At 51.6% G+C, this 26,097-nt stretch overlaps 2 protein-coding genes across 3 annotated transcripts; both read left to right on the top strand.

Moving 5' to 3' along the window:
• The first annotated feature begins 1,717 nt into the window (after positions 1-1,717).
• Krt79 (keratin 79) lies at positions 1,718-13,500 on the top strand. Its single transcript, XM_032890934.1, has 9 exons — positions 1,718-2,185; positions 3,943-4,160; positions 5,309-5,369; positions 5,471-5,566; positions 10,750-10,914; positions 11,117-11,242; positions 11,939-12,159; positions 12,634-12,668; positions 12,902-13,500. The coding sequence occupies exons 1-9, from the start codon at positions 1,718-1,720 to the stop codon at positions 13,093-13,095; spliced, it is 1,584 nt and encodes a 527-aa protein (XP_032746825.1). The 3' UTR covers positions 13,096-13,500.
• Positions 13,501-18,245: 4,745 nt separating this feature from the next.
• Krt4 (keratin 4) lies at positions 18,246-23,848 on the top strand. 2 transcript variants are annotated; one of them, XM_032890936.1, is made up of 9 exons: positions 18,246-18,773; positions 19,968-20,182; positions 21,028-21,088; positions 21,484-21,579; positions 22,192-22,356; positions 22,498-22,623; positions 23,094-23,314; positions 23,504-23,538; positions 23,637-23,815. In XM_032890936.1, the coding sequence occupies exons 1-9, from the start codon at positions 18,285-18,287 to the stop codon at positions 23,813-23,815; spliced, it is 1,587 nt and encodes a 528-aa protein (XP_032746827.1). In that variant the 5' UTR covers positions 18,246-18,284. The 2 variants fall into 2 exon arrangements, with proteins under 2 accessions (XP_032746827.1, XP_032746826.1); XM_032890935.1 differs by having other exon boundaries at positions 18,285-18,773; positions 23,100-23,314; positions 23,637-23,848.
• Positions 23,849-26,097: the final 2,249 nt, after the last annotated feature.

Consider the following 26,097-nt stretch of genomic DNA (forward strand, 5'->3'; position numbering starts at 1 on the left):
AAAGTGTTCTCAGCCCGGGGAAAGGAGATGGAGGTTGGTTGGTGGGAGACGATGGCTCATCCCAAGGGCAGTGTTTTCCCAAAGCACTTCTACAGTGGGTCATGCTTAGATGAGGTTCAGAGAGGTGGAGAGTTGTCCCAAAGGCACACAGCTTGGCGAGAACTGGCCTTTCAGCTAGTTGGTGTCCAAACTCCAATCAGGGAAGGCAGTCTTGTTGGTGGTATTAGGGGGCTAGTTCTGTGGCTCTTCATGACTGGTAGGAGCTGGGTCCAATGCTTCAAGTGAATGGGGGCCACTAGAATATCCCAGTGGCCCTAGGGAAATACCCCCAGATTCCTTTGGAGTCTAGAAGCCACCATCGTCACCGGGGTCCTCTGCATCTCTGTTGAGATCCCAGCTCTAGCCTGGCAGAGTCGACGCTGCCCTATCTTTGCCTTAACTCTGCTTGCCGAGCGGCAGAGAGGTGAGGAGAGCCAGCCTCAAGGTCTGCTCCCACTGTTTGTAATCCTGTATCTGAAGTTTCTAAGGCTCTGCTTGGGCTGTGTTTAGTTCCAGAAGCCTGGTTGGGAAGAGAGCGGTGGCCGGTGTGAAGTACTTCTGAACTGAGTCTGGTGGACAGGGAAGGAGAAGGTTGAAGGGGGTATAGGATGGGCCATTTGGGGCTTCTTGGATGTGTGTACATCTCCAGTTATTCCAAAATGGCTGGGCTCCACTGGGAAGGCCCCACCAAGGAAGAACTTAGGGACTGTTCCTTGCCTCCCTCCAGCCCCAGGAAAGGCAGTTGGGATCCTAAGCCTCAATACCCTGCCTGTGGAGACTGGGCATCTCTTGTTTTTTTTTGTTCGTTTGTTTGTTGTTTTTCTTTTTTGGTTTTGAGACTGGGTGGTCTTGAACTTTTGATCCTCTGGTCTTCATCTCCAGAGTGCTGGGATATAGGTGTGCACAGCCATGTCTGGTTAGAGCCAAAGCCATCCAACCCATGTTGTGTGCCCAGCCAGGCCTATGGCTGGGCCGGGACCCTCCTCTCGTCCTTGGATTCTCTTTGCCCCACGCAGGGTTCCCACCCAGCAGACACCTGCCGGTGTAGATAGAAGAGCAGCTGCCCCACCCCTGCCCTGTCACCTGTGCCCCCCACGCTGGACCTGCCAAGAGACAGGAGGCTGTGGGCTGGGAGGGTGGGACTGGAGCAGGCCTGGGCACCCTCTCTACAACCCATTGCCCAATGCACCTTCCCTTGCCACCTGCACAGCACTGGGCCCTGGGGCCTTGGCTTACCACAAGGCCCTGGGACAAACCCCACAAAACAGAGCTCCATTGACAGCAGGCCATCAGGGCTGCGTAGGAGGAGACCAAGCCAGCCACTGGGTGGTGAGGGTAACTGTAGGAGCCCTATCATCCTGTTCCAAGTGAGGAGAGCTTACAGGGTGGGGTGGGAGTGGGGGTGGGGGAGTGGGGGGGTGGGGTGCTTCCCACCTCAAGTAGTCTCTGCTCAGGAGCAGTTCTTCAGTCTCAATGATGGCTGGGCGATGCCCTCCCACATTGGGGGGGGAGGGGTCCCCCCCAGGGCCCCTCCCTCTCATCTGTGGTAATCACGGCAGGAGCGTGTGGAACCCATGGCCAGCCCAGCTGGGGGGAAAGATAAAAAGGCCTTTGGTGGCTCAGCAGCTCACAACGGCCCTGCTTCCTCTCGCTCTCAGCTGCCTTCTCTCTGACAATCATGCGGTCCTCCTTGTCCAGGCAGACGTTCTCCACTAAAGGAGGCTTCAGCTCTAACTCAGCCAGCGGAGGTGGCGGGAGTCGGATGCGAACCAGCTACAGCTCAGTGACTATGTCCAGGAGCAGCGGCGGCAGTGGCGGTGGCGTCCGCTCCGGGTCCAGCTCCGGGGGCTTTGGCAGCCGGAGCCTCTACAACTTGGGAGGAAAGAATATCTCCATCAGTGTGGCTGGTGGGGCCTCCTCTGGCCGGGCGCTAGGAGGCTTTAGCGGGGCCTACGTTGGCCTAGGGGCTGGCAGGCAGACATTTGGACCAGTCTGTCCTCCTGGGGGAATCCAGGAAGTCACTGTTAACCAGAGCCTGCTGACACCCCTCAATGTGGAGATTGACCCTGAGATCCAGCGGGTGCGCACTCAGGAGCGCGAGCAGATCAAGACCCTCAACAACAAGTTTGCCTCCTTTATTGATAAGGTGGGTGGGCAAAACCGGAGTGGGGTCAGGGGGAAGCTGAACCTCTGATGGGGGGATCATCTGGGCAAAGGCAAGTTTGGGGATCATCTGGGCAAAGGCAAGTTTTTACTATATGCACTAGGTGGACAGGGCGGGGTGACCGTTGCTTCTGTCTACCTGAGGTTGGGGCTAAAACCTGGTGGCTGGGGTTTCTTCTGTGAGTGAGGGGCCCAGCCCAACTGTGTTGGAGCCTTTCCTATGGTGTCATTAATACCGTTAAGAAGCAGCAGCCTTACTTAATAGATGAGCCGTCCCTGGTGTTTCTGTTAGGGAGTTGGCCTTTAACGACTTGAGTCATTTTATAGCTGTGGGTAACCGTGCATGGCTCAGGAATCCTACAAATCACCCATGCTTGGAGCCTTGGAATCCTGTCTGTCCTCTCAAGCTGAAGAAGCCTAGGGTCAGACACAGTGAGAACATGGAGGGCAAGAGGAAGCCCTTTGCTCTCCCTTGCCTGGCTCCCTGGTCCAGCCAAGACGCTCAGTCTGGGATGGACCAAGAGGAGGGTGGCCACCATACAGTTTGAATGTCACACTCTGGAAGTGTTCTAAACCCTGTCTCACCTCCGGGGTGACTGGGTCACTCTGGCGTCATCGCTATCACGGCTTGCTCCATCCCCTCAGCACTGTGTACCTTGGCTCCGAGCCTAGGCGGCGGGGTCAGGCTGAGGGATGATGATTTGAACTTTTAACACAGAAGGGCCCTACTCCCTTTCTCGAGTGTCACCCTCAGGGTTCCATGAGGAGCCAGGGCAGGTGATGCTCCGCCCGTTTTTACAGTATGAAAACCGAGGCTTAGCGTGGTCCTGAGACTTGCCCAGGGTCACAGGGGCCAGGGTGAGGCAGGGGCATAATGTTGAAGAAGGCTGTAGAGCTCCACAGTCCTGGGCACCAAGGTGTACCTGCTACAGGGCTCCGGGCCAAGTGACTAGGCCTGGGGTGCTGTGGAGGTGGGATCTGGAGGGACCAGGAAACAGAGGGTAAGGGAAGTCGTGCCACCCACTTCTCGGCCTTTCCCCTGGTGACTTTTGGTTCTTTCGTGAGCTGCTGTGTGGGTGCTGGAAATCGAATCTGGATCCTGTGGAAGAACAACAGTTACTTTTAACCTGGGATCCATTTCCAGCTGTTTCTCTGATACTATTGATTCATTTTATTTTTATTTTATTTACGTGTGTGTGTATGACTGTGTGAGGGGGTCGAATCCTCTCAGAGTTAGACAGTTGTGAACTGCTGTTTGGGCAGTTGGATTTGAGCCATATATATCATGATTTTCTTTTTTTGAAAGCAGGGTTTCTCTGTGTAGCCTTGGCTTTCCTGGAACTTGCTCTGTAGACCAGGCTGGCTTCAGAGACTAGCCTGCCTCTGCCTGCCTCTGCCTCCTGAGTGCTGGGATTAGAGGCTGCCGCGGGGCCTCTGTGATATTTTAAACAGTTAACTGATGCAAAATTGGTCTCATAAACACCGGCCTCATCCAGTTTCAACCGGGACAAGTGGGAAAGTGAGACCGAGAACAGAATGTGTAGCTCAGCTGACCAGATGACCAGTTCATATGCTTGTTAACTCTTCAGAGTCCTCTCAGTCTGTCTGGACTGTCATTTGAGCAGGATCACTTCCTCCCAGTGAGAAGCAGGATGCTACCCCACCTCGGCGATGCTGGCCTGGGGTGTCCTGGGCTCTGCTCCCCAGGCGACGTCCATCCACCTTTTCTTCCCTGGTCAGGTACGCTTCCTGGAACAGCAGAACAAGGTGCTGGAGACGAAGTGGGCGCTGCTGCAGGAGCAGAGCCAGAACACAGGGGTCGCCAGGAGCCTGGAGCCTTTCTTTGAGGGTTACTTGAACACCCTGAGGAGGCAGCTGGATACCAAACAGAGCGAGCGGGGGCGGCTGGACACGGAGCTGAGGAACGTGCAGGATAATCTGGAGGACTTCAAGAACAAGTAAGGGACACGCATGCTGCCCGATGAGACAGAGCATGACACTGTGGAAAAGACCGCCCTCACCCAGGCAGAGCTGCTCTTACTGGGGGCTGGAGCTTGGGGGCTGCGTGTGTGTGTGCATGCGTGCGTGCGTGCATGTGTGTTCATTTATTTATTGGTTGATTTTTGTTGTCGTTGTTGTTATTATTGTTTTCAGATAGACTCTCAGTGCTCTTCTTGCTCACCTCAGGGACTATGTGTGTCGTAACCCCACCGAGCTTAGTAATTTTAAGATGTCCTTTTTAAAAGGTGGGGAGGATTGTGTACTGAACCTCATGTTCTAGCCCTCCACACCCAGCTCAGCCAATCTCACTCTGTCCCTCTCTTTTTCTACCACCTCCCTTCATGTTTCCAAGCGGGTCTAGTCGTCTTGTCACTTTCTTCATGAATATGTGTACTGGGTAGGTGTGTGTGAGAGGTCGGCCCTCCTGAGTAGGGGAACCTAGAGGAACGGGGTGGCCAAGCGTGAGGCTCGTTTGCCTAACTTGTGTCAACAAAACTTAAGCAAAATAATAAAATGTTCAGCGTAGTAATTCCTCGGCCTCATGGGATACCTAGTATGGAATTTTCAACTGCTCCATAAATATAAATTTAGAAAAAACGAGTGTTTGTTTGAATTGAGATCCAAACGACCTTCCCTGGTACCACATGGTTGACAGTACACACATTTATGACATTAAAGTGTAATTTTAAAATAACTTTTCCTGTAACTTGACACTGGCAGTTTCTAAACCTTAGCTTTAGCAGAAGTGGTTGGGAAGGGATTGATTGTTTCAAATGCCAGTGTGTTGTTGAAAGTGGAGACAGAGGTCAGCCATTGTTGGCACACTTGTTCTGTCTGGGACAGCCTTCAAGGGCTCTGAGCCAAAGAGGTGGCTTACTATGGTAGTGTCTGAATTTGGTAGCTCTTTCTTCCGAAAGAGGAAGGAAGTATTTAAACAATGGCACTCTCCCCCCAAACCTCTTCACTGTTGACTACATTAAAGAACTGTTCCGCAGACATTTCTGAGTGGTGGTAGAGTTCATCCAAGCTTCCTGGGAGCCAGGTGAGCCCACCACCTAAAAGACAGAACTGGCCTGAGCTGGCCTGAACCTTCCTTGTATTACAGGTATGAGGATGAGATCAACAAACGCACTGCCTTGGAGAATGAATTTGTGTTGATTAAGAAGGTTCGTGGGGTGGCTGGACTTGGGGAGGGGGTCCTTTGGCTGCATAGGGTCTGGATGGATCTGGGGTGTGAGCACCCTGCTTGCTCTCCCCCTCTTCTCAGGATGTAGATGCTGCATACATGGGCAGAATGGATCTGCAAAGCAAAGTGGAGAGCCTGATCCAAGAGATCGACTTCCTGCAACAGCTCCATGAGATGGTAAGGAGACAGATGGACAGACATGATCTGCACACGTTTAAGTATCGCTGGAGAGTCACTCAGGGAGGTGTGAACCCATTAGTGTTACTTAGTTGGGAAAAGTTTGGAGCCTACAGGATGGGGCGGGGTGCGGTAGCTCATATCTTTAATCCTAACATTTGGCGGCAGAGTCAGGTAGTATGAATTTGAGGTTCTAGGCCAGCCATGGTGAGACACTTTCAAAGAAAAAAAATGTAGCCCCACCTTTTTCATGAGTAGCACCGAGGCCCTGAGCCAGCTTAGTGCTCTCAAAAGCTCCACGATGTAGGTGCTATCTTGCCAATTTGAGAACCAATGGTACTGTGGGTCAGAGTAATTAGTCCTTGGTCACAAAACTAGTCAGAGGCAATGCCCCCCTTGGTTGCTCAGTTTGAAATGGGGCAGCAGAGACTGTGAAGTTGGTGAGGAGGAGTAGTGGGTGGTTCAGAAATTCCAGGACAGGTCTCAGGAGACAGGGAATCTTGCAGACTGGGACATCAGGGCTGAGCTTAGGGGGATTTGCTAGAGAAGCAGATATTCCCAGTATATCCCCAGCAGGGTCCTCCCAGCTAATCCCTCTGTGCCAACCAGACAGGGGCTCATGCAACCTCTACTTGATCCCCCAGGTGCAGGGTGCACAGCTGTTGTTGTGCGAAGGGCTCTGTTAAAAGGTGACTTGAATCTTGTGACAAGGAACAAAGGAGGCATTGAGAAGTCAGGAAATAGGACTCTCAGTGCTCAGAAGACAGATGGGTGGGGAAAGCAAGGGACATTTATTCACGAACCTCAGCATTCCTTTAGTTCATGTACACTTTTAGGTAACACCTTATCCTGGTGCTTAGACAGTCTCTGGAGTTTTTCCACATGAATGCTTTCAAGAGACGTGTGGACATGCTTTTCTCCAGTACTTAGTTGAAAAAAAAGTCTGTGTGTGTGTGTGTGTGTACATGCATGCTTGCATATGTGTATATGTGTGCATACATATGTATGTGTATATGTGTGTGTGGTACATGTATGCATGTATGTGCATGTGTGCCTGTGCATGTATGTGTGCTTGCATGTGTGCATGCATGTATGTGAGCGCATGCATGTATATATGTGTTTGAATGTATGTTTGTGTGTATGTGTGTATGTGTGTATGTGTGTACATGCCCGCTTGCATGTGTGTGCATGTGTGTGCTTGCTTGCATGTGTGTATGTGTGCACATATATGTGCGTGTGCGTGTGTGTGTATGTGTGTGTGTGTGTGTGTGTGTGTGTGTGTGTGTGTGTGTGTGTGCTGAATGGAACCAAGAAGTAGGCAAGCACTGTATCACTGAGTGTTATCTCCAGCTATTAGTTTTTGAAACAAGGCCTTGCTATATAATCTCTCCTGGTCTGGAACTCACTGTGTAGTCCAGGCTGATCTGAAACTCACAGCAGCTCTCCTGCCTCAGCTTGCTCTCCAAGTGCTGAGATTATACGTTTCTTCTACCACACCTGGTGATAGTAGAGTTTTTATACAAAGTGAAACAGTTAATGCCCCCCTCCTGCCCTATAATGCTACTGCGGTATATACTGTCATGCAATGCTGCATAGGCACTTGGGCCCGGGATCATCCTATCCCATGTGTTGGTGGTAACCTATCCCATGTGTTGGCGGTAACATGCTCTGCTCTGTGTGTTTTTTTTTTTTTAAAACTGGGTAAATGTTCTGCTTAGACTTTTAAATTAAAAACATTTTTATGATTACTAGTTTTTGAGGAGTACGCATAGCCCAAGCTAGTCTCGAACTTGCTATGTAGCTGAGAATGACTGAAATCTTGATCTTCCTGGGCTGAGATTAGAGGTGTGCACAGGTACTCCTAGTTTATGTGATGCTGGGGATTGAACACGGGGCTCTGTGCTTGCTAGATAAATACTCCATGAATTAAGACAAGGCTAGCCCTTCCTGTTCAGGTCTTCGATGGCACTTCCATGTAAGTGACATAGAGGTGATAAGGGGACGAGGGTCAAGAACAGAGCCCTGTGAGTCTCCATTGGTGACTTCCCAACACACCATCATTTTATTAATCAAGATTTCGCAGTTAAAGGGCCAAGGCTACTTTACCATCCACTTAAACAAGATGGTGTGGTACTTTATGTCTGTAATATCAGTATTTGGGAGACTGAGACAAGAGGATCCGGTTCAAGGTCAGCTTGGACGATACATGTGAGGGCCTGTCACCTGACTCCCAATCTATTTAATATACCATCTTTTGGAGCACATTACCCTGTCTTTTTTTTATTATTATATTTATTTGTAATGAATATGTGAGAGTACATGTGTGTGTGTGTGTGTGTGTGTGTGTGTGTGTGTGTGTGTGTGCGTGCGTGTGTGTTCATGCAGAGGTCAGAGGTTGACTTTGGGTATCTTCCTCTAGCATGCTCTATACCACCACCACCACCACCACCACCACCACCACCACCACCACCACCACCACCACCACCATCATCACCATCATCATCATTGAGGCAGGGTCTTTCACTGAGGCTGTACCTCACTGTTTTGACTAGGCTGGTCAGGCAGAGAGCCTGGTTGGGGATCCACTGGTCTCCCTTTACTCCAATGGTGCTACAAGGCAAACACCAAGATGCCTAGCTTTTGACATAGTTGCTTAGGATCCTCACTCACGATTACATAACGAATGTTTACTTCCTGAGCGATCCCCCCTCCCCCCCGTGCCTCTTGTCTCATTTTTGGGATTTCTGAACAGGAGTGGTCAGATAATGTCCAAGGCCATCCAGCAATACGCTCGGATGTGAAAACGAAACCTATTTGGTTTTGTGTTTCCTCAGGTGACTCTTGGCGGCTCTGTGCCTCCTCCCGGGTTTTATAATTCCTTAGCCTTCAGGACCTTGATTCCTTCCCTCAGAGGAGCAGGTCTTTGCTTTTGGGCTCTGGACTCCTCATCCTTGTTTCTTTGGGATGGTTCAATGTTCATCCCCCTCCTCTTCCCTGGGCCTCCTAGGATCAGTCCCTCTGGGCTAGACTCTGAAGTTGCCTGGGTCAAGGCCCCCTTTGGGCCTATTTTCCATATTTCCCGTTTGAAGACTGCTCTCTGTGAAGGATCCAGGGCAGATGACACAGCCGTTAGTTGTTGGCTCCTGGGTCTTCTGCAGGCACTAGCCCAGTGTCTCTTCTGTTTTCTTGTGTTCTCAGCTCTTTTGCTCTCTTCCGTCTGCTTAGCCAGGTGGCGCTTACCCTAAAGGATTCTGGGTGTTTCCTGTTTCTCTTTGCTGGGATTCGTGGTGGTCTCTCAAGAGTTAGGACTTCCCTGTCCACCCTCATGCTCTCGTGTTTCAGGTTTGGCTCTGCTCTACCCAAAGCACAGAGCAGGCTCACCCAGCATCCCTTTCTTTCGTTCTACCTCACTTACTTAACAAGCATTTATGGGGTTCCTCCCACATAAAGTTCCTGCCCTTAAGGTCAGGTTCTTAAGTAAGGAAAGCCCTGTTGGGACAGGCTCAAGGTGCCAAGGCACACAGGGAGGCTGTGGTGGGGTTCTTTTGGAGGACGGGGGGGGGAGGCCCTCTGAGGACACACCTGCCATGGATCTTAAGGAGGAGCTGGCACTCAGAAGCAGGCCCAGGAAGGGCTCAGCTTAGCAGGGCCTTGGCATCAAAGGACACAGTGTCTGTGGTGGCAGGAAGTTGGCAAGTTGGGCATTGAGTAGGTGGGAGATTTAGGTGAAGATGTGGAAAGGAAAGGTAACTGTGGACCATGCTGGGGGATTACTTCCTGTCAAAGGGCTTCCTCATGCATCAGAGTCTACTCTCAGGGCAAGAGGGGCAACAGTTCTTTCCCCATTCATGATGGCCAAACTGGCACTCAGGAGTCAATTCCATGCTCTGGGTTTAGCCAGGACACCTCTGGAGGGTGACCTCAGGACCCTTGTCCTCTTGTCCTTCTGCCCTTCAGTGACCCATTTCTTCCCACCCTTATGCTTAGAACATAGCCAACATCCCAAGCTGTCAGATAGGGTTTTGGACTCCATATCCATCTGTCGTCTGTCTGTCTCCCTTTACTCTTTTCGATCTGAATCATTTCAGGTTCTGAAATCAAGTTCCCAAGGCTTAAAAAGGGCTCTCCTTACTGCTTTTTGATTTGGTACAAGTGACTTAATCTCTCTGTGGAACTAGTAAAGGAGGGTCCTGAAGTCTAACACATCATGCTTTCTGAGTGGCCAAGCTGGTGCCTGAACCACAGTAGCTACTTAGAAAGTGAAGGGTGTTGATGTCTCTTTTCCTGTCAGCCATATTCTACTGGGCTATGTGTGTGTGTATGTGTGTGGTGTATGTGTCTGTGTGGTGTGTTTGTATGTGTGTGTGTGTGTGTGTGTGTGAGTGTGTCCATGTGACATGCTAGGGTCACAGTGAGAATATTGAAGGTGACTTGACAGAGTTGAGGGCAGTGTGGTAGCAGCTCAGGGAGTCAAGGGATGGCAGAGGCAGAGCCCTTTGGGAGCCAATGTCGCAAGTCAGTGAGCAGATCACAGACCCTCAACTTCCTGTTACCTTTACATCACTTTCCTGGTCACTAATGCATCTTTAAAAAGGGCAGTAGCCATAGAAACGCAAGGAGGACTTGAGGACACTGTATCTAGTGCATTGATTGTTGGAAGCCATCAAGGATTTGTCAGTGACCGGTTTTGGTGCCATCCCCTTTCCCTTGTACCTGCCTGGTACTCTGGTAGGAGACTCTTTCCTGCCAAGCCTCTCTCCTCTCTTGTCAGCAGGGTCACAAGAGATGGTGGAACAGTTAGGTTCCTGAACATGCCACCTTCCCTGAGGGCATAGAAGTAGCCTTCATGATAGCTGGGGAGTGCCTGTCTCCAGGGAATGTGATGATTACAGAAACCAGTGAATGTGCTCGTGCAGAGCCAGGGTGGCACGGAGCAGGGAGGCACAAACCCCTTGTTCCCTTGACCTCTCAGCAGAGGACCCAAGGATCAACAGGGAAGATGTATGTCTGCCTCACAATGGGGAGATGGAGATTCTGTTCCCAGTGGTAGATTCTTTCTAGGATGGATCCCGAGGAAGCCTAGGATGTCCCTCTGAGGCCATGCGAAGGTCCTGTTCTGCACACTTTGCTCTTGCCCGAGACATAGGACAGGGCTCTGGTAGCAGCTGCTCTTATGCCTACAGGAGCTGAGCCAAGTGCAGACCAGTGTGTCTGACACCAATGTGATCCTCTCCATGGACAACAACCGCAACCTGGATCTGGACAGCATCATCGCCGAGGTCAAGGCCCAGTACGAGCTGATCGCCCAGAAGAGCCGGGCGGAGGCTGAGTCCTGGTACCAGACCAAAGTGAGTGGACGACCAGCTTGGGTGTACAGGCTGGGGGTGGACCTCCTCCCCTGGAGAGGCCTGGCTCACCAGACCATCAGAGCTCTGGGACTTGGTGCACTCAGCTCTCATGGGGCTTCTAGCAGAGGGTGGGCTCTGAGACCAACAGTTATCAAGCAGGTGAGGGTTCTCAATATTCATTGGCACCCTTTTTGGCCGCCAGTATGAAGAACTGCAGGTGACAGCTGGGAAGCATGGGGACAGCCTCCGAGACACTAAAAATGAGATTTCAGAACTCACTCGCACCATTCAGCGGCTGCAGGGAGAGGTGGACGCAGTCAAGAAGCAGGTGGGTCATGGGGTTAGCCTGGAAAACTCAAAGTCTGGCTAAGCAAGATCAACCTTTTCCTTTTTGGGAAGGAGCTCCCAGGAAAAGTGAGAGGGGGGAAGACTTGTCGCAGGTCACACAGTGGTATGTGTGGCAGAGCATGTGTTATGACCTCTTTCAAAGGGACAAGTCTATGACATCCTACTCCAAGATGGCAGTGTAGGGGAAGGGCGGAGGGTAGAGGACGCTGATTCTATGTATGTATGTATGACCAAACCATGTGGCTTCTTTAAAGATTGATTTATTTTACATATGAGTACATTGTCACTGTCTTCAGACACACCAGAAGAGGGCATCAGATCCCATTACAGATGGTTGTGAGCCACCATGTGGTTGCTGGGAATTGAACTCAGGACCTCTGGAAGAGCAGTCAGTGCTCTTAACCACTAAGCCATCTCTCCAGCCCCAGAACAAGGCTTTTGCTGGCCTGGTTGTATTATTTGTTTTATTTCGTCCAAAACCCTGGGCGATCTGCGTGAAGAACTGAGATTTATGTTTTTGTGTTTCCTCACTGCTTCTATTAAATTCCCTTTCAGTTCCGTTGTCTCTTTTTCCCCAGATTGTTTGGGTAGGGCGTGGGGCTCCCGGCTTGGGAGCAAAGGGGTGAGAATGGGTTGATCCTGAAAAATACTCCCAATACTATTTTCCTGTGGGCAGTGCCAGCAGCTGCAGACAGCCATCGCAGAATCGGAGCAAAATGGGGAGATGGCGCTCAAGGATGCTAAGAAGAAGCTTGGAGATCTAGACACGGCCCTGCACCAGGCCAAGGAGGACCTGGCCCGGATGCTGCGCGAGTACCAGGATCTTGTGAGCGTTAAGCTGGCCCTGGACATGGAGATCGCCACCTACCGCAAGCTGTTGGAGAGCGAGGAGAGCAGGTGGTAGCCCCTGTGCACACCCTTCGGAGACCTGGGATCTGTTTGTGGGGCAGATGGCGGTGGTAGTAGTCTAGAGTGTCTCTCCTAGCTCTCCCTGTTTCTGCTGCTCATTTCCTGGATGGATTGGCCACCTCTTGGGGTGTCCCAGCTGGCTCAGAAGCAAGGTTTGCTTGGCCTGGTCAGACTCAACTCCTTCCTTTGAGAAAGGCTCTGTCCTTAGCGATACCAGGGTCTGTCATTGGTCCCACAGGAAGCAGGGAGAGAGGGGGAGGCTTTAAAGCTTCCGGCAGAACGGCCTTTATTCTGGAAGGCCTTGAGTTCCGGATTGCCCCATACTCCTACTACTTATAACTCTGGGTCTTGCCCTCTGGCCTTAGTAGGGAACCGAATGCACATAGAGGCAAGGGGCTGGGAGGGAAGATTTTCACATGGGTTTCCAGATCGCTAAATTCTCTGGACCCTTGTTTCCCCTAGGATGTCTGGAGATTGTCCTAGTGCAATCAGCATCTGTAAGTATCCACCATCCGTGCCCCCCACACTTCCCTGCTTCTTTCCCGCTCCGCCTGATCCTGTCCCGCCCTGCTCCGCCCGATCCCTTCCGCCCCGCCCTGCCCTGCCCCGCCCTGTCCCCTCCCCTGTCCCCCGCCCTGCTCCGCCCTGCTCCGTCCCAGGGTTTCTGGGCTCCCCTACCCCTTCCTAACTCGACAGTTCCACTAGTCCTGAGCCTTTACTTTGTTTGCAGCGGTGACCGGCCACTCTACCTCGGTGTGCTCAGGCGGCGCAGCTGGCTTCTCTTTGGGCGGGGCTGGCGGGGCCAGCAAGGGAGGCTACGGTACCAGTGCGATTCATGGCTTTGCTAAGGGCGGTCAGGTCTCTGGGGGAACCTCCATCTTGCGGAAGACCACCACGGTCAAGACCTCTAGCCGGCGATACTAGCAGCAAGGCTTTGCGAGTTGGGCCTTGGTCCTCACGTTGGCCATGTCTTCTCAGGACCACAGAGGCTGAGTATTTTTAGTGCACAATTTACATATAATTTGCATTTGGGAAAGGGCTCAAATTTACCCAGGTTTTTCTCCTTGGTTGTGCAGTGGAATGGGAGGGAAGTCAGGATCACCAGCTGGTTGATTTGGGGGTGACTTGACCATTTAGAGGGGGTAGGATGTCTAGTTCTACTTTGTCACCTCAGCAGATTTGCTCTGAGTTCAGGGCAAGCTGGAGGAGGGAGAAGGGGTTGCCAGAGATCTGCAGTTCCTCGCTCTCTCACCAGAACAGCCTTGTCACCTCATGTCCAAGTCCCTGTCTGTGCCTGTGATGTGTCTCAATAAACAGTAACTGCAGCAAGCTGTGTGTGGCTCCAGTCTGTCCTCCCCCCCGCCCCCCCCCGGCTCCCCCCTCCCCGCCCCCTGCACCCTGGGGAACAGGAACGTGACAGCTGGACAGCACGCACCTCTGGGGTGCTGACCTAGCTCACTCAGCAGACTCCTGCACAGCCGCCTCAGAACCAGGCGGACTTTGGGTAGATCTCACCTTTTGCCGCTATTGACTGTGTGAACTTGGGCTGAGTCCTGTTCATCTCCAAGCCTAGTTTCTTCCTTGTAGAAAAGGGTGGCTGTGAGGTGGACATGAGAAGCTCGTGAGCCCCCCCCCTCCCCTTCCTTAGACCTCAGGATTCTCTGCACAGACTTCAGGTGATTTCTCCTCAGTGCCCCCCACATCTAGCCACCAATATGAACACACATTTAATTGGGTCGTGTATTTTATAGATACATTGATTTGCCCCAGAATTCAACAGGGACACAGGGTTCTCTCTCCACTTTCCAACTTAGAAAATGGAGGCTTCTAGGCATTAGCTTGCAGTAACCCTGTAGGACGGATGATGTGGTGGCTAGGGCTTAGATTTCAAGCCCTGTCCCTTTCCTGCTGAAGTTCCCTCCACTCTCCCTGCTTCCTGTCTCCTAGATGGCTTCCTTTCTTCGGCTGCCTGTATCTCCTCCCCAACCTGTACTCCATTTCTCACTGACCTGCAAAAGACTGAGGTCCAGCTATTTCAACTCCACTCCATCTTGCTTACAGCGCAGTCAGAGCCTCTCCGCCTGCCTTAACACCGTTGGGCACTCCAGGTAGAAGCTTAGGCTCTCAATTTTGCTCCCCAGAGGACTCAGGAAGGCGGGTGCCAAGGTTGGGGGAATACAAGCAGGGATTCTGAAACAAATCCTGTCTGGGGACATGGGGCTTTGACTTGGCAAATGATGCCCCCTGAACCCCCCAATGCACCCCTGAGCATTTTCTCCAGGGGCCTCACCAGCACTTGTAGACCTTTAGGGTCGAGATCTCAGGCCCTTGGATTCTCTGACATGTCTCTTCAACAGCCTGTGATCCAAACATTATTAACCCATTTCCACTTATTATATTGTGTATACTAAAGCACAGAGCAGTTAGGTAACCTCTTAGGAACACAGAGCGCTTCGCATAGAGTCAAAAAAAAATGTTGCCCCAAAGTTCAAGCCCGTCACTGGGTTATGCTACCCACGGAGAAAAAGAAATCAGCAGGCAGTCTAAACTGTTACTCCATAGGATCGAAACCAGGCTGCTGGTGGTAGCGGGAGACTGGAGGGAGCCTGCATGCCTGAAAACCACAACACATTAACAGCAGAGTCAAAAACACCTTCTGGGATGGTAAACCAGGGCCTGGAAACTGAGCGACATGGTTTGTCCAAGCGTAGAAGTGACTTTACCGACCCAGAACCTTCCCACAAGGCACTCCCAGTTGAGGGATTCAGGGGGTGGGGGATGGAAGGCCACCTGCAAGGGTGGGGCTGGTGTGCTATGGCCTGTTTTCTCTCTCTGTTGCACCAAAAGCTTCATCGGATGTGCTTTGGCAGTAGGAAGTGTTGAAAGCCCCTGCTGGCACATACCAGGGGCAGGAGACGGAGCAACTGATCCATGGACTTTTCTGGCTTTCCTTCCTCCCAGCTCCCTGGGTCTCCTGAGCATCTCTGAACCCTTGGTTGGCTCTGGTTCCCTCAGAGTGACTCAGGCCATGGGGCAATTGGGGTTAGGTGACCCAGTGGAGCAGGGGCACCCACCTGACCAGGGAGAGCAAGACATTTTCCCACACTGTTCCCCAGGTTAGGGCTGACAGTGTTGGAGGCCTCAGCATCCATAATCCCTAGTTGAATGGGAAGGCTTCGCCTCCTGCACTCGGAAAGCTCCGAGCGAACACACCCTCCCACTCCTATTCCATGCCTGACAGCACCCGGCTTACTCCTTAGAGCCTGGCTTGGGCAGGTGGCCAAAGGACTCAGGGTCACCAAGGACAGCAGCAAAAGCAAGAGCTGTGTGTGCACAGGGCTGCAGTGGGAGTGTGGGACTGACTTTCAGCTGTCACCTCCTGGTGGACAGTTGTCTTTGTGCCCCATGTAGAAAGGAAACATTTCTTCTTTGCCCCTCTTCCCACGGGGCCTAAAGACGGTCTCACTTGGGAAGTTCTTGCTTGTGTCTACCTGCAGTTTCTTATCTCCAGGGTGAGGATTCTGTGAAGCATTGGCAATTCTGATTTAATAAACTCACAGGATGTGGATTGAGGCCAGAGCATTCTTTGAGCTGGATTTATGATAAGATTCGTGATTATATCAATTTGGAATTAGCTGATTGGAGGGCACAAGACCAGCCATTGAGGACCATATTGTGACTTATTGAGGACCTCTTAGGACAAGGTCACACACAAACGAAGTCAGTGATTTTAGGGACAGAAGGGAGCTGAACTGGAACATTCTGTGTTCCCTCCAAGACTCTGCTGCTGTTCTCGTAGGACATCGACTGTGTGTGGCTGAGAATTCTGCACGGTGTAGACATCTGTACAAGACAATGTCTACTCAAAGGTTAAGGTCATGAACTTTGAGGTTACGTCTCCAGCACTGGCTTCCTAAAATCCATTATTTTTGAGCTGTTGTTTCTCAGGCTAGTAACAGGACCTTTCTGAGCCTTTTTGAGTTAGAACGGCAAAGAATAAAATTGTCCCAAGGAAAAGCCATCATTGTCCAGCACGTGGCAGGCATTCTAAGAGGCTTGCTTCTACCCAGAATGCACTGGGCTTCCCCTTCCTGCTTTTTGTCTGAAGGGACGGGGCACATGCTTCACGTAACCGCCAGGGAGGTCTTTGGTCATGACTTTGTCATTTGGATGACCCCAGGCACAAAATGAGATTGCTCTTGCCATTTCTCTGAAGATGTCCACCTCCGTCTAGTCCTGGAGTCCTTTTTGTTCAGTACTTGACATGACCATCGACTGTGCCATTTCTCCCAAACTTGGAGTATTACAGTCTGAGATATACGACTCAGTGATATGGCGTGAGTCCCCCCCAGGCTTCATCTGTCAAATCCCCGTCAGAGCCTTAGCACCCATGGAGGACAGAGATGTGGGGATGTGTGCAGAGAGAAGCTCTCAGAACACCCCCTCAGGGGGCCCTTGACATCTCCAGTTGCTGTTACCTTCCTGATAAGGCATGCCTACTCCCCAACTTGGGATGGACACACAAAAGCCTGATTGCTATTGTCCCACAGTCCCCATGCCCTTTGAATCACAGAGATTGACTCAAAACTGGTGCCCAACAGACACTGGGGGTGGTGGTGGAGGGACAGCACCTCCTTACTCTGCCATGCTTGCCCATATGCAGCTTTTCTGCATATGCTGTGGGTCTCGGCTCTAGGCTCCCCAGCCCTCGAGCAGGTTTACAGTGGCCAGCTGGACAGTGACAGGGCAGAGGTGGAGGGGAGACCTGGAAGGATTGTTGGTTGGGCTCCTGGACTGTCTGGCCTTCCCTGTGTCTCCATCCCTAGGGCCTGACCTGTGCTCACCCTCACCCTAAGTTCTCTGTGTATCAAGGAAGCTTTTGGGGGACATGGGTGTGGTTCAGGCCAGTGGGGTTATCCATGTGCTGGTGGTTGTTCTTTCTCACATCTGGGTCATTTCTTCAATGATGGACTTCCTAGTCCCTGGACAGGAGAGAACAGGTGACTGTTGGTCTCCTATGTGTTAGACACCTTGGATATACCGTCTTATCAACTATGCACAGGGACAGGTCTTGTTTTATCTATAAGGTCTCAGAGGGGTCAAGTGACCCACCCCAGACTGCAGAGTTAGTTAGGGAGAGATGAATAGACTCTGTCTAGGCCAGTCGCCCTCAGCTAGGAGGAACCCAAGTACTAGGAGCAGAACTACGATTTTGCATCTCACACACGGCCCTGAATTACCTACCATCAGTCTGCCAAAGCAGTCCCCAGCATCAAGGATGTTAGGAACTTCTTTCTAGAATTCTGGGGCCATGTCAGTAAAACCAGACGTGCTATGTTTTGGGGAAGCCCCAGGGTGGCTATGGGCCACATGGTGGAATCCGACCAGGGGATCCTCTGGGTCTTGGATGGAAAGGCTACGTGGGTGGATCTGTAAGAGAAGGGCCTTGTTTCATAGGTGAACAAAGGGTTAGGAACACCCGGCGGATAGGGATGACGGATAGAGGCCCAAGAGCTGATTCTGACAGCTTACCAAGTGCCCATCTACGATCACAATCTCTCTTGCCTTGAGAGGAAAGGTAAACATTTGCATTCTTTCCAATTTATGAGTACGAGGCTGATCTCAGGGAGCAGCTTGCACAGGCCAGGGTGTGTAACCAGGCAATGCTAGGCCTGGAACCCAGGTTCTTAGGTTCCAGCGTCCCCAGCCTAAAAGTAGGGGTGATCAAACTAGGTGTCTGTAGCAGGAGCCCCATGAGGCTGGGAAAGAAGGAGGAAGGGCAGTGGGGCTTTGCAAGGCTGAGTCAGGTGGGCTGTGATACAAGAGGCCCTGGGGCACTGGCTCAGGGAGGGATGAGACCGTAAGCTGTGCCCTCTCAGTGACTTTTCTAGGTGTGCTTAGTGACATGTTCAGCAGGTGCGAGAGAGATGGGCCGTTGCCAAAGGCCCAGCCCAGAGATACTTCGGATTTTTCCCTTTATGCCCCTGCAACCAAGCCCTGCCTCTCCAGCCCATATAAGCTGCAAGGGCCACAGGTTCTGGCATTGACATTCGGGACCTAGCTCTTGCTTCGCTTCGGTTCTACGCTCGTCGCAGCTGCCTCCTCTCTCAGCCATGATCGCCAGACAGTCAAGCGTCCGCGGAGTCTCCCGGGGCTTTAGCAGTGGCTCAGCTGTTACCGGTGGAGTCAAGCGGGTGGCCTTCAGCTCAGCCTCCATGTCTGGGGGTGCCGGGCGCTGCTCCTCTGGGGGTTTCGGCAGCAGGAGTCTTTACAACCTCGGGGGTCACAAGAGTATCTCCATGAGCGTGGCTGGGTCCTGCCAAGGCGGTGGCTACGGCGGTGCCGGAGGCTTCGGTGTTGGAGGATACGGTGCTGGGTTTGGTGCCGGTGGTTTTGGCGGTGGCTTTGGAGGCTCCTTCAACGGTCGAGGCGGTCCTGGTTTCCCCGTCTGTCCTGCTGGAGGTATTCAGGAAGTCACCATCAACCAGAGCCTGCTGACACCTCTTCAGGTGGAAATTGACCCAGAGATCCAGAAAATCCGCACAGCAGAGCGCGAGCAGATCAAGACCCTCAACAACAAATTTGCTTCCTTCATCGACAAGGCGAGTGAGCTCGACCTTTGCAGAGGGTGGTGGGGTGAGGGTTTCTAAGCCCTCGGCCCTGGGTCTTAGGCAGGAGGTCACCTCATACCTACTTCTGACTCTGGGCGAAACCCCTTGTCTCTGAGGCTCCTTGAAGAGCAGAGGAGATGTTCTTTGCGGTTTTTAGCCCAGCTTCCATTTTTTTTTTTAGGCAAGACCTGGAGATCTTCCTATGTAGTTCAATTGTAGCCCTGCATCAAGGGGTCTGGTTACTCAGAGTTCAATGGCTAGGGCCCAGTGCAGGGCTCTAGCCCAGGCTGTTCTGGGTTGCTGGGCATCAAAGTTTTGGTTTCTTTAGGTGTTTGAGGCAAGAGTGAACCCCTTGGAGGAGACGAGTGGGTACACTGGCTTGAACAGGCCTGTAGTAGCTCGTGGAGGCTTTACCGATACCTTGAGAGCAGATTTGAGCTCCAGCCTAAGAGTTCTCTGTGCTCGCTGGCTGCATCTCATTTCATCTCAGCTTTTAGGTTCAGAAGGCAGGAGTCTTGTTGATTGCACGTAACATGGAGATGCTCTGCCAGACCACTCCTTTGGCTGGCCTGGCTAGGTGGTGCATTAGAGGGTGAAGGCTCCAGGAAGTCCTTGGCAGGATGGATTCTAGCTGAGTCTTAGAACATGTCTGGGCCATTTGCAGTTAGACTTAATTGTATACAGATTCAGGGGACAAGGCTTTCCTATGTAGCTCATATTGGCTTCAAACGTATCATCCTCCTGCCTCAGCCTCCCAAGTGCTGGACCAGATGTGGGCATCACCGTGCCTTAGCTTACTTTGAAAGTCTTTAGTGAACTCGTCTGTCCTTCACCGTGGGTCTGTATCCTTTGAATGCAAGCACCTGCCAACTGTGTGTGTACCTTGTGTCTTATTTGATTTGATTGTTTCCCAGATGCTCTGTTCTTTAGCCCTGCATCTGGGCCCTTAGTCTGCTGTGGTTAGAAATGTTATGTCATGTTCTCCAAGCTCTGTGTCCCACAGACCACTATAGTCCCAAAAACATGCTTGTCATGATGGTGCCCTGGGCTTGCGATGAGGTGGTCCAAGCTGTGTGACACTTAGATGGTCTGGATGCCTGGCCTGCCTAGGCTGATGCTGGTCTCAGACACCCTTCTGCCAAAGCATATCGGTCTTACGAGGGACCTGTGTCTTTTTCAACACAGGTGAGGTTTTTAGAGCAACAGAACAAGGTCCTGGAGACCAAATGGAACCTCCTCCAGCAGCAGACGACCACCACATCCCCCAGAAACCTGGATCCTTTCTTTGAGACGTACATCAACGCCTTGAGGAAGAACCTCGACTCTTTGAGCAATGACAAAGGTCGCCTACAGTCAGAGCTGAAGCTCATGCAGGACAGTGTGGAGGACTTCAAGACCAAGTACGTGGAGAGAGGGAGGGCTGGCCCACACCCAGCATCTCGGGACCTCAGGCTCTGAGGAATCCAAAGCTGGGGTAGAAAGCTCCTCTAAGCTGGCTTCCATATTCAAATGGCCACATTTTTATAGGTGGAGGCCAAGTGACCACCAGTTGCCTGAATTAGTGATAGTTTTAGGTTCCTGGGTTTGCTCAGAGAGGTTCAGAAATACAATGGATCAATAGTAGCATTAGCCTGCTCATAGGTTGGAATATAGACTGGTAAATATCTAACTGGTAAAAGAGCTAACTGAATGTTGGTTAGTGTGGCTTTCATAGTATTTAATAGGGGTAGTATTCTTACCTTATGTTTGTGAGAATTGAGTGGAATGAGAATTAGGTAGGACACATAGGGGACACACAGGGACACACAGGGGACACACAGGGACGCACAGGGGTCATTCAGGGGACACACACTATGCAATAGCTTTTCTCTTGTCCTCTGTAGGATGAGGCTGAGGAAATGACCACACTCATACACCAAGGAAAGGGAACTGACCCAGAATTTAAAACCAGGGCATTTAATCTGCCACAGCCCGAAGGACAGTCTTTCCAATGATCTAATTTGATCACTGTGATGAGGTTTTTCCTTTACAACTCGTCCCCTCCAAACAGTCTTTTCTATTTTATGTCTCCGAATGAACAGGGCTGAGGCTGCTAGGCTCATGGGTCGTATGTTAGGTGAATATCTACGAACACTGATGTTGTTCACGATCTGGGCATTCCCACTCTTAGAGCTCGAGACGTAGTAGTGGACCCGGGAGAAATATCTCACGGTGGCCTTCTGTCTTCCTGTCCCCCACCCCCCAGGTATGAGGAAGAGATCAACAAACGCACAGCTGCAGAGAACGACTTTGTGGTCCTCAAGAAAGTAAGCCAGGAAGGATATCAGGAAGAACTTACAGCACCCCTCCCTTCCTGTTGGAAGTGGTCTTGGCTTAAGCCATGTGTTTGGTCTATCTCTCTGCCTGTCTTTGCCTGCCTTGTCCTTATTTGAAATTGTGTTATCAAAGGAAGTGGTGGTGGGGGTGTGAGATCTAAAAGGAAGTAACTGTGTGAGGAGAACCCATCTGGACTGTGCTATTCTGATGGCTTTAGAGGCAGAACAAGACAAGTGTGCATAGTGACCTTGCACAGCCTTTAAAAGTGTGTAAGGGAACTTAGAGGTGTTGGTTGACATTTCTGCTCCCGCTGTGATCCTACCTCCCTGTTTCTTCTCCTGCATCCCTTCATCCTCCTCCCCTTTCTTCTCCTCTACCTCTGTAGGATGTGGATGCTGCTTACATGATCAAGGTGGAGTTAGAGGCCAAGATGGAAAGCCTTAAGGATGAGATCAACTTCATGAGAGTCCTCTATGAAGCGGTGAGGCCTCCATTTTCCGTGTAGAGGAAGACAGCCCCTATCTGTTGGCCTGTGTGTTGGAAGTCATGGTTCTTTTTTTTTTTTTTTTTTTTTTTTAAGATTTATTTATTATGTATACAGTGTTCCACCTGCATGTAGACCAGGCCAGAAGAGGGCACCAGATCTCATTATAGATGGTTGTGAGCCACCATGTGGTTGCTGGGAATTGAACTCATGACCTCTGGAAGAGCAGACAGTGCTCTTAACCTCTGAGCCATCTCTCCAGCTCGGAAGTCATGGTTCTTAATAGATTCCAGCAACTTAGGTCACGGCAGTGGGTTCTTTGCAAGGTCTTGGCAAGGTCATGGGGAGAAAGAACGAGGGATTCCATGGAGAGTTTCTCAGAACCAGATTTCCTAGAGGAGAGGCTTAGAGCTGGAGGTTGCATGGGGGAGAGCTCTTTGTTGCCCTAAATGTTTCCGTTCCATTGCCTTCCACCCAATACATAGAGAGAGTGTCTGGCCCATTACACAGAACGTTTATGGCTCGGGAGATTCATCAGCCTCATTTCCCAGTCAGAGGTCAGGAGAAAACGGCTCTACTGGGGTCTGATGTGAGATGCGTGCTTTGTAGGAGCTGTCCCAGATGCAGACACACGTCTCAGACACATCTGTGGTGCTGTCCATGGATAATAACCGGAACCTGGACCTGGACGGCATCATCGCTGAGGTCCGAGCCCAGTATGAGGAGATTGCTCGGAAGAGCAAGGCTGAGGTTGAGTCCTGGTACCAGATCAAGGTAGGCGCGTGAGACGAGTCCATCCTGCAGGTGCCACCGGGCATTTCACTTCACCGGGGATTTCATGGGTACCCTTTCATCTCTGTCTACCCTCACTGGCTCTGGTGTGCAACCTTAGAGTCCTGTTTGCTTGGGTATCAGGTCCAGCAGCTCCAGATGTCAGCTGACCAGCACGGAGATAGCCTGAAGAACACCAAGAATGAGATCTCAGAACTCAACAGGATGATCCAGAGGATACGGTCCGAGATTGAGAACATCAAGAAGCAGGTGGGTGTGGGTGCCTTTGTGGTGGATAAGCACTGGAAGACTCTAGGCTTGGCTGTGGGGCCTCCGTGCATCATGACACCGATTGCACAGCATACCCAAACACAGGGCTCCTGGCTAGTCTTCCCTGGCTTTTTATCTTGTTGATCTGTGAGGTTGTGGGTGGGCTTGGCAGTCTTGCGGGGACATGGATGGGAATTCCCCCGAACCCCTAGACATGGTTTCTCTGTGTAGCCCTGGCTGTCCTGGATTTCACTGTAGACCAGACTGGCCTCTCATGGAGATCCACCTGCCTCTGCATCCTGAGTGCTAGGATTAAAGGCATATATCACCATTAAAGGCAGGCTAGGAATGGGATGCTCGAGTCACAAAAAGACGGGAAGAACAACAGACAGGATCCTAACATCTTAACCAAAGGAAGCTGGCCCAGGGGTGAAGTCCTCTAAAGTACCCATTCATGTCCCTGTCCACAGTCCCAGACTCTGCAGGCCTCTGTGGCTGATGCAGAGCAACGTGGAGAGCTGGCCCTCAAAGATGCCTACACCAAACGCACAGACCTGGAGACTGCACTGCAGAAGGCCAAGGAGGACCTGGCCCGGCTGATGAGGGACTACCAGGAGCTCATGAACGTCAAGCTGGCCCTAGATGTGGAGATCGCCACCTACCGCAAGCTACTGGAGGGCGAGGAGTGCAGGTGAGGGAGGTTTGAGTATTAGAAGCCAGACTCTGCTAGGCGTCTCACTTCAGGCTTCAGTGCTGGGCTGGTACGTTCTGACCAGGGCCATGAGGTTGACAGTCAGCTGTTATGGTGTGGCTGCTCAAGGCTGAGATAGCATCACATAATATCTGTTCTGCATGGCTCACGGCTCTCTCTTCCCCACAGGATGTCTGGAGAATGCAAGAGTGCTGTAAGCATCTGTAAGTACCTTCCCCACCTGCCATCTATCCCTCCCGATCTGGGTTGGGGACTGCTGGCACTCACTGAGAATAACCGTGGACTTTTTCTCTCCTTCCAGCCGTAGTTGGTGGCAGTGCCAGCATTGGTGGCAGCGGTGGCATCGGTCTTGGCCTGGGTAGCGGTTTTGGCTCTGGTTCCTGTTCTGGAAGTGGCTTCGGATTTGGTGGCGGTATTTATGGCAGCTCTGGTACCAAGATCACCTCTTCCGCCACCATCACCAAGAGATCCCCACGATAGACAAGACGGGATCCTGATGGCCTTCAGCCCTGATATCTCTTGTGCATCCTTCACTTGACCCCCACCCCGTCTTCCTTCCTGGTGCTCATCTTGTTAGTCTCCCTCCTCTGCCTTGGTCCCTCAGTTCCAGGATGATCTTCTCGGCCGTGGTGTGGCCTCTGCCCTCCTGGAGCCTTGTAGCTTCTTTTCAACTTGGGCCGAGTGACCCCCCTGCATGGGAGGGGTGTCTGATTTCACCCCAATGGACAGAGGGAATGAAGAGCAGGAACTCCTTCTGCAGAAGTACAGGGTCACTCTCGGCCCCTCCAGTCACACCAGCCTCCACCTGATCCTGGACATCCATCTGCTACAACGACACTCATTCTCCATCCCCTGACAGCAACGGGCTCTGTCCGGTTGAGACAAAGACTGCTTGGTGTCCTGTTTAACCCTGCTCCTCTCTCTACTCATCCCCAATAAAAATGCTTTTTGTCATTCATTTCTGAGTACTTGGCTCTGTTTCCTGGGAAGAAGGCTCCAGGAGCCCATCTACTCAGATAATTTAGGTAAAGGTCTGAGGATCTGTCTGTACAGATCAAAGTCGCCTACTGTTTCCTCAGGTTCCTGTTTCCGAGGTGCAGAAAGTACGGCTGCCAGAGATGCAGGATAGGGACCCAAAGACTGCCCAGAGGTCAGGGGAACAGATTCACGAAACCCCCAAGGCAACCTGGGGTGGGATGTCTCAGTGCTGAACCTGGGATCAGCCTGGAGGAAGAGGCTGTTTGGATGTATACAGGGCATCTGATAGTCCAGTGCCTTAATGTGTATAGACAAAGAAGCCTATAGAATACAGTGTGGCCTCGGTGTCTAGCAAGCACTCTTTAGTTCTTCTTTGCTGGTGCTTGGGGTCTAACCCCAGGCCCTGTATATGTGTGCTCTTTGGGCTATATACCTCAGTCAGAGGCCTTCCTATTTTGTGCAGTTCCATGTTTCGGGCTAAATATCAATGGGCTTGAGAGGCTTTCAGAAACCTATCCTGAGAACCAACAAGGTCATAGGTGTTGGATGGAGGAAAGCAGGCACCGTCTTTCAGGGCTCCTTGAGCAAACCAGGCTTCAGTTTGCTGCTGTCCCTGAGAGGAGGACAGGGAAGTGGGAATCTTATGGATTGGATGGTCCCTGGAAGATTCTACTTGGGGCAGTGCTGCAGGGGAGAGGGCAGTCTGAGGAGAGTTCCCTGTTTCAGTCCTGGATCTGGAACACTGCCTCCTTCTTCCTCAGAACAGATGGGTGACATAGCTCCCTTCTGAGGCCTGACCCAACCCTCCTTCTGCAGGTGAAGACTTTCCCCTTGAATTCTGGCTTGATGGTACCAGTTGGGGGAAATGGAAAGATTCTGCCCAAGCCAGGAGTTACCCATGGGGTTCTCAGGCCGACCCTGAGGTCTTATGGGGTTTCTCTCCCTCTGAGATAGAACAGAGAGCTTTAATCTGGGGTTATGTTCTTGGGAGAGGTTCCTGGCCTAGAGAGATCTGTCTTTCTGGGGCCCAGCCCTGATCTCTCCATTGTCTGTCCTGGGCTTGTTGCCCTGTGTATCATTCGTGAGCAGGAAGCAGTTGTAGCCTTTGAGCCTGTCAGGCCTCTCCCACTGTACCCTGCCCCTGGGAAAAGGCCCACACAGCAGTTTTTTTTTGTTGTTTGTTTCTGGGGTGGGGAAGAGGAGTTAAGGGTTGACAATGAGGACAAATCTCCTGACTCTTCAACCAGAAGACCAAAGGCTGCCCTAGTCCCTTCCCCTCATGTTTCTGTTTAAGAGGAACGTGGGAGTAACCAGTCCACGGGGGCACTGGGGTCTTCTGCCTGGCCTCTGCAGGGGCAGTTCATGATCTAGTCTACCAAGGCAGCTACAGCTGAGATGCACGCGAACGTGTCTTAGAGTCCATGTACATGGAGTGGCTGTGAGAGTCTCTGTATTTTGTTTATATAAGATTCCTGTATTTAGTAAAAGAGGAAAACCAAGCTGGAGTAGTGTGGTACACGGGGCAATCTCTGGGCTGAGGGAGCTGAGGTTGAAGCGTTGCTGAAAGTTCCAGGCCTGTCTGGGCTTCATGGAAAGACAAACCCAGAACACACACAAACAAGCAGCAATGACAAAACCGGAGAAAGAAAAGGAAGGAGAGAAATATTCATTTGTCTGTTTCTGAGCAAACGCATAGCGGAGCCTGTCCAGGGAAAGGAGATGCTGAGGGGAGGAAGCCCCCTCAACCCAATCGGAATCTTTGGCACGTTAATGCTATTTACGAA

The sequence above is a fragment of the Rattus rattus genome, chromosome 1 (genome assembly GCF_011064425.1).
Source record: "Rattus rattus isolate New Zealand chromosome 1, Rrattus_CSIRO_v1, whole genome shotgun sequence".
NCBI lineage: Eukaryota > Metazoa > Chordata > Mammalia > Rodentia > Muridae > Rattus > Rattus rattus.

What these genes read in the sequence shown, in the direction of transcription:
- Krt79 (XM_032890934.1), top strand. Translation starts at nt 1,718, where the DNA reads ATGCGGTCCTCCTTGTCCAGGCAGACGTTCTCCACTAAAGGAGGCTTC. An exon ending in CTGGAGGACTTCAAGAACAA is followed by an intron (nt 4,161 to 5,308) that starts GTAAGGGACACG and finishes CTTGTATTACAG; the next exon opens with GTATGAGGATGAGATCAACA. An exon ending in TGGACGCAGTCAAGAAGCAG is followed by an intron (nt 11,243 to 11,938) that starts GTGGGTCATGGG and finishes TCCTGTGGGCAG; the next exon opens with TGCCAGCAGCTGCAGACAGC.
- Krt4 (XM_032890936.1), top strand. Translation starts at nt 18,285, where the DNA reads ATGATCGCCAGACAGTCAAGCGTCCGCGGAGTCTCCCGGGGCTTTAGC. An exon ending in TGAGAGTCCTCTATGAAGCG is followed by an intron (nt 21,580 to 22,191) that starts GTGAGGCCTCCA and finishes CGTGCTTTGTAG; the next exon opens with GAGCTGTCCCAGATGCAGAC. An exon ending in CAAGAGTGCTGTAAGCATCT is followed by an intron (nt 23,539 to 23,636) that starts GTAAGTACCTTC and finishes CTCTCCTTCCAG; the next exon opens with CCGTAGTTGGTGGCAGTGCC.